Below are 5,321 nucleotides of genomic sequence, written 5' to 3'. Positions count from 1 at the left end.
TTAAACTTGCATATGCTGTGAAAACCCAAATTGAGGAGAATTCCCCATTATAATCAGTGATCGAAATCAAATGAAAATTTGATGAGGAATCCAAGCATGTGATAATTTATTGGGTTTACCATTTGGAGAAACGTGATTGATAGATTTCAGTTACAATCAGATGATCCAGAAACTTGAAAATAGGTATTTCATATTTTCTCTTCATCTCGGATATAACACTGAATGTTAGATTGATGAAAATATCTCTTGTAGCTGTCCATATTATTTTGGTTCAGTTCAGGTAAAGAAAGAATGACCCAATAGATAAGATGTAACTATCAAATGCAATAGTTATTGGGCAGCGTATGTACCTTTTCAAATTTAATAACTTATGACAGAAAATAGAGATGATAACATTCATTAAAGATGAACTGATGTTGAAAGATTGGCTAGTCGACAAAAATCACAAAGAAGCACAATCGGGAATCCTTTTTGGAAAGAGCGAAAAAGCTTTCAGGTAGGTCGATTTTGCACTTCTTCCAATTCATTTTTCGAGCACTGTTTCTTATTCCACTCCTTCAGTAGTGACAGAGAAGCTCCACGAACAGAAGAAGCTGATTTTTTAGGAATTTCATTGGCTTCATCGGAAGAGCTTTGGCCGATTCTCGATGAGGTCTCCTTAGAGACACCTCCTTGATCATCTGGTTCACCAAATACTTCATCGTCTGAATAATAAAACCTTTCCGGTGGAGAGGCTGGAGACTGTCTATACTCGGAAGGACACTCGCAGATTTCCTTACTACCAAATGAAACTGTCTCAATCTCGTATACTTCAGTAACTTGTGGTGTTTGGGCTCCTTTTTCTACATATCGAATTTCATCTGGTACGGGCTTATATAGAGAAAATATAGAGGGCGCTTGGGGTATTTCCGGGATTATTTCCTTCTCTGCACTCCAAAAGGAAACCGGGTGACGTTGAATTGTTACTTCTTCAGTTTTACCGCAAATCAAATATTTACCAGTTACTTCGTTCAAATGAGCTCTCAGAATTTTTTCGAAATAATCACGCTCTTCGGGGTTTGTGAAGGGGTTAATAGGGCGATCCTCTGTTTCTACTTCTTCTTCGTCAAGGAATAGCTTGAAACAGGCTTTCAGTTGTTCGATATTCTCATGGGGCACTTTGTATTCCCTTGCACTTTCCAACGCATCAACCATGGCATCTATAGCATTACACAAGTGAGTGTATATAATAACGTAAATATTAAGAAAATTGTTATTTTCATTTTCTTGCCCCTTTTCTGATAGATCATGTGATTTATCTCCAGATTCCACTGATGATCGCTTCATCGGTAAAGTTTCTCTAGGATATTCAGGTATGTCATCGAATGGGTCAAAGTCGAGGTTCACCAATCCCATCTCATCCAATGAACTCCTGCTCAGGGTGGATGGTATCTGGCTTGGTTTAGCTTTCGACATCCTATTATCCTCTTGCTTGCCCTTTTTCTTCTCGTTCTTATCCGCTTTTTTACCCACAGCCGTGTAGGAAGAAGTACTCGTGAAATATAAACTGTGTATCTTCTGAACTTCGGTGGCTGAGATATCTTGCAATATTTCGGGCTTAGGTTGCGCGTAAGTGTCCTCCTGAAAAGCTCTCTTGGTACGAATTAGTTGAGTTTCATCGAATTTCTCGAAAATTAGACGAAGTACATTACCCTGAGAATTCTGAGAATGTTCATTCAGACTTGTTGAAAATGTTTTGATTTGGTGAAGTTCCAAAGAAATGAGTGTGAAATATGCATTGAATATGGAATAAACTTGAAAATACTTCGTCCTTTCTGTATTGACGGATATGGAAGGAGGTGACATGTTCCACAATAATTTCATCAATTGCCCATATCTGGATTCTTTCTGTAGAAATGGATCCGACTGACCATCTATTTCCGAACCTGATAGTTTGTTTTTCAGTATAATTTCTGACGTACTTCTTTTTTTATCATCCAGCATATCACACTTGGAGGCCATCATCGCTCTATATCTACTGAATTCGGATGTTCGCATTTCCGCGTAATCTATCAGATCTTTAACTCTAGCGAGAATTTGTAGGTCCCAAACATTCAAATTCCATCTTTTCGGATGATAAGATTGCCTTACTTCAGCGTAAAATTTCTTCAACTGTTCGACAGTATCTTTATCGTACTGATATTTAGGTTCACGCAAAGGCTGCGAGTCATCGAAATTCATCGCCTCAAATAATTCAGGTTCATAATAAGAGTAATCTATAGTCTTATAAACCTGGTATTTCGATTTCTTCATTATATCCTCTATTATCTCCTTGATTATCCTCTTCTTAACTCTTTGGTTTATAGTCAACTTGATATTCCTGATCCTTGTCATAAAATTTTCAATATGAGTCTGAGCTTGCAGAACGAAGAACACCCGAATGCTTTCGGACCAGAACTTTGGAATCGTTGTGATCTCCCAAGTGTCGACCACAGTGCAAACTTTCTTCGTTCTGAACCATATGGGAAAGTTGAATATTTGTCCAGGAACAAGTATCAGCATGTTCTTATCGAAACAGAAGAATTCTGTATTATTTCTCTTTGTGATGTCTCTGAACAACCTGAATTTTTTCATTTTTTTCCAAGATATTCTTATGGTGACTCTTCCCACATTTTCAAATACTATATATTGAGTTTGTAGAGGCAAGCTTTGAACGTCGTACTCGAAGAGAACGTGAAATTTTCTGGAAGTAGATAACGACTGGGAGTTTTCATAAAAGTAGACCCCATTTATTTTCAAGCAACATTTGAGGGAAGAATCGTAAACACTGGTTTTTCTCCTTCCATCTCTCATGTCGCTAAAACTCTTGCTGAGACTGGTAATAGTCTGCGATTCTTCATGTTTACATGGTGCATTTCTTCCAATCACAATCAACCGGTCAAATTCTGGATTATGGGGTTCAATATTTTTCAGAAGCGAAGAAAGCTCTTCTACTCTATTCTTGCGATAGTTTGAATCTTGCCACTTCCGGTAAACATTCCTGAAATTAGATATCATTAAAGTCTGTTTCACAACTGAAGGTTTTAAACAGACAATGGCCTGAAAAAATTGGAGCGTGATTTCTGGATATTATCAATTCAATAAAGACACATTTTCATCGGTCGTTTGTAACTGCATTCATTCTTCAATGACTAATAAACGTACATCTATGAGAGATGAATCCCCAACAATAGGGTCCTGTTGCGTTCCTCGAACACCTGAAGAACGGTTGAATCATCATTTGGAAGACCGGACCTGCTTTTAGGTCCTCCCGATCAGAGAGTGGAATTTTTGGAATTATTTCTGATCGATCAACGAAAAATTTAAATGATTTAGAAGACTCAAGTGATTTCGAAAACTAAACTGCGCAAGCAATGTAAACACTAGGTCCTTTCGTTTGCATAGATAGTGTAGCAGTTTTCTACACTAGGTGTTATTTACACTCGATTTTAGTTTTCGTTTGCTGATTGGATTGACACCAGTGTAGAGGAGGTGTAGTTTATTTACACCTAGTCAAAAGGAGGTGTAATATTAGTTTTCTGTGGTGTGAAATGCAAAATTTGATAGTGACGTCACGGATAATCTACTTCAAAATGGACATCGATTAAATTTAAAATTTGTGATAAGTTCATCACGTAAAAAAATTTTTATGTTCTGATATGCTGCTTTTCTGAAATTTTCTGCCTGTTTGACCTATTTGAAAAGACGAACAATCATAAGAAGTAAGCTTATAAACTCCACATCTATCTACCTTATTCGTTTGATCTATTCACCTACAGTGTTCTTGATTCTTGATCTATTCACCTACAGTATTTCCCATTTTAAAAGCTTATTTTATACTTTTGATTTTTTTTCTAAATGAGATATTACTTTAATTTTGGTTGGTTTTTCTTGAAAAGGATAAACTTCTTTTATTGCCGCTTTCAAAAACTTTTTCTTCACCATTCTGTCTATTAAAAAAAAAAATTGAATAAAAATGGGATCTGATGAAATAGAAAGGAGAATTTGTGGACAGAAGAAGAAATAATCTCTTGTTGTATGGAGATTCGCCAGCTTGATCTTGATGAACGGTCTATCTCTTTCCATAACACACGTGGAGAGACAGCGGTTATGTTTACGCTTTAGTACTGGAGGTCTTAGAGTTGCAGATTTAAATGAAAAAACACTGATAACGAGTATCTGTTGAATAATGAGCTGGAACGAAACAGATCCCAAAAATCTTGCAGCTTACAAATTTTCAAAGAGCGATTTCTTGACTGGTTTGCACTGACCTTGTTCTTGGGTATAACATTTTCTCGTTTTTGATGAAACCAGGCAGTCCAACTTTCTCTATCTCAGGAATTTCGTTCCTTTGCTCTTTGGTTTTTTGATAAAAATATGTAACCTCTTGCCTGCTACATGAACATTTATCGTGCAAGCCTGGTGGGAATTCCCACCATTCTGGGTTTCCCCGATATTTATCGAATGTCTGAGGTATTCTTGTATATTCTAAAGCTTTCTTCTCTTCCTTGACTTGGTTAGATTCTTCTCCAACATTCATCAGCAGCTCCCCAGATTGTCGTTTCAATTTTCTAGACAGCTTATTATGAACAGCATGTCTTTCCTGTAACCAAGTACTGTAATTCGCGAGAGCTTTCTTTTCATCCTTCTGATGGCAGATTTGAGAAATTGCTCCGAATGGATCAGTTGATTTTCTCTTCTTGTCTGAAGCAGTTTTAAAATATTTGCTCATTATTCTTCGATAACGTCAGATCCATAGATAACCTGACAAATTGCGAAACATAACAGAGATACGTATAATCTTGGAACATAAATACATCTATGCTCTGGGTGTATAACGCAAGGAGATATATCTCCTTGGTATAAGGCATTTCCATATATCTATAGTATAATATAACATAATAAACAAAGATTATAGAGTAGAAAGGTAGGAAACGTAGCGACTTAATACAGTGACTTCATATAAAGTCACTGTACGACTTAAGTGATGTGAGCGCCATCTGTGTTTCAAATGTGTTTTTAAGACTGGTTAAAATCAAAGATTATAGAGTAGAAAGATAGGAAACGAAGCGACTAAGTAATGTGAGCGCCATCTGTGTTTCAAATGTGTTTTTAAGGCCCTAAGACTGGTTAAAATTTTAATTCGAGGGACCTATGAAATTTTGCGAGGTTTTCAATTTTGGTCAAACGGGTTTTGAATGTTTTGATACTCGTATCCATAGACAATCTTGTATCGCCTTTTGTTTTTCGAGCCCGTTTTAGTGTCTGATTATTGAAATTTTTGCCTAATTTCTTGGGGGAAA

General features: G+C 36.6%; 1 protein-coding gene across 1 annotated transcript; it reads right to left on the bottom strand.

The window, feature by feature from the left end:
- Positions 1–347: 347 nt before the first annotated feature.
- LOC123318800 lies at positions 348–4,765 on the bottom strand. Its single transcript, XM_044905544.1, has 2 exons — positions 4,290–4,765; positions 348–3,019 (listed from the first exon to the last, which is right to left on the bottom strand). Exons 1-2 carry the CDS (start codon positions 4,748–4,750, stop codon positions 493–495), a joined length of 2,988 nt encoding a protein of 995 aa, XP_044761479.1. The 5' UTR covers positions 4,751–4,765; the 3' UTR covers positions 348–492.
- Between the last annotated feature and the right edge of the window lie 556 nt (positions 4,766–5,321).

The sequence above is a fragment of the Coccinella septempunctata genome, chromosome 8, assembly GCF_907165205.1.
Source record: "Coccinella septempunctata chromosome 8, icCocSept1.1, whole genome shotgun sequence".
Taxonomy (NCBI): Eukaryota; Metazoa; Arthropoda; class Insecta; order Coleoptera; family Coccinellidae; genus Coccinella; species Coccinella septempunctata.
Note: the sequence above shows the minus strand (reverse complement) of the source record. Positions and strands in the feature narration are given on the sequence as shown.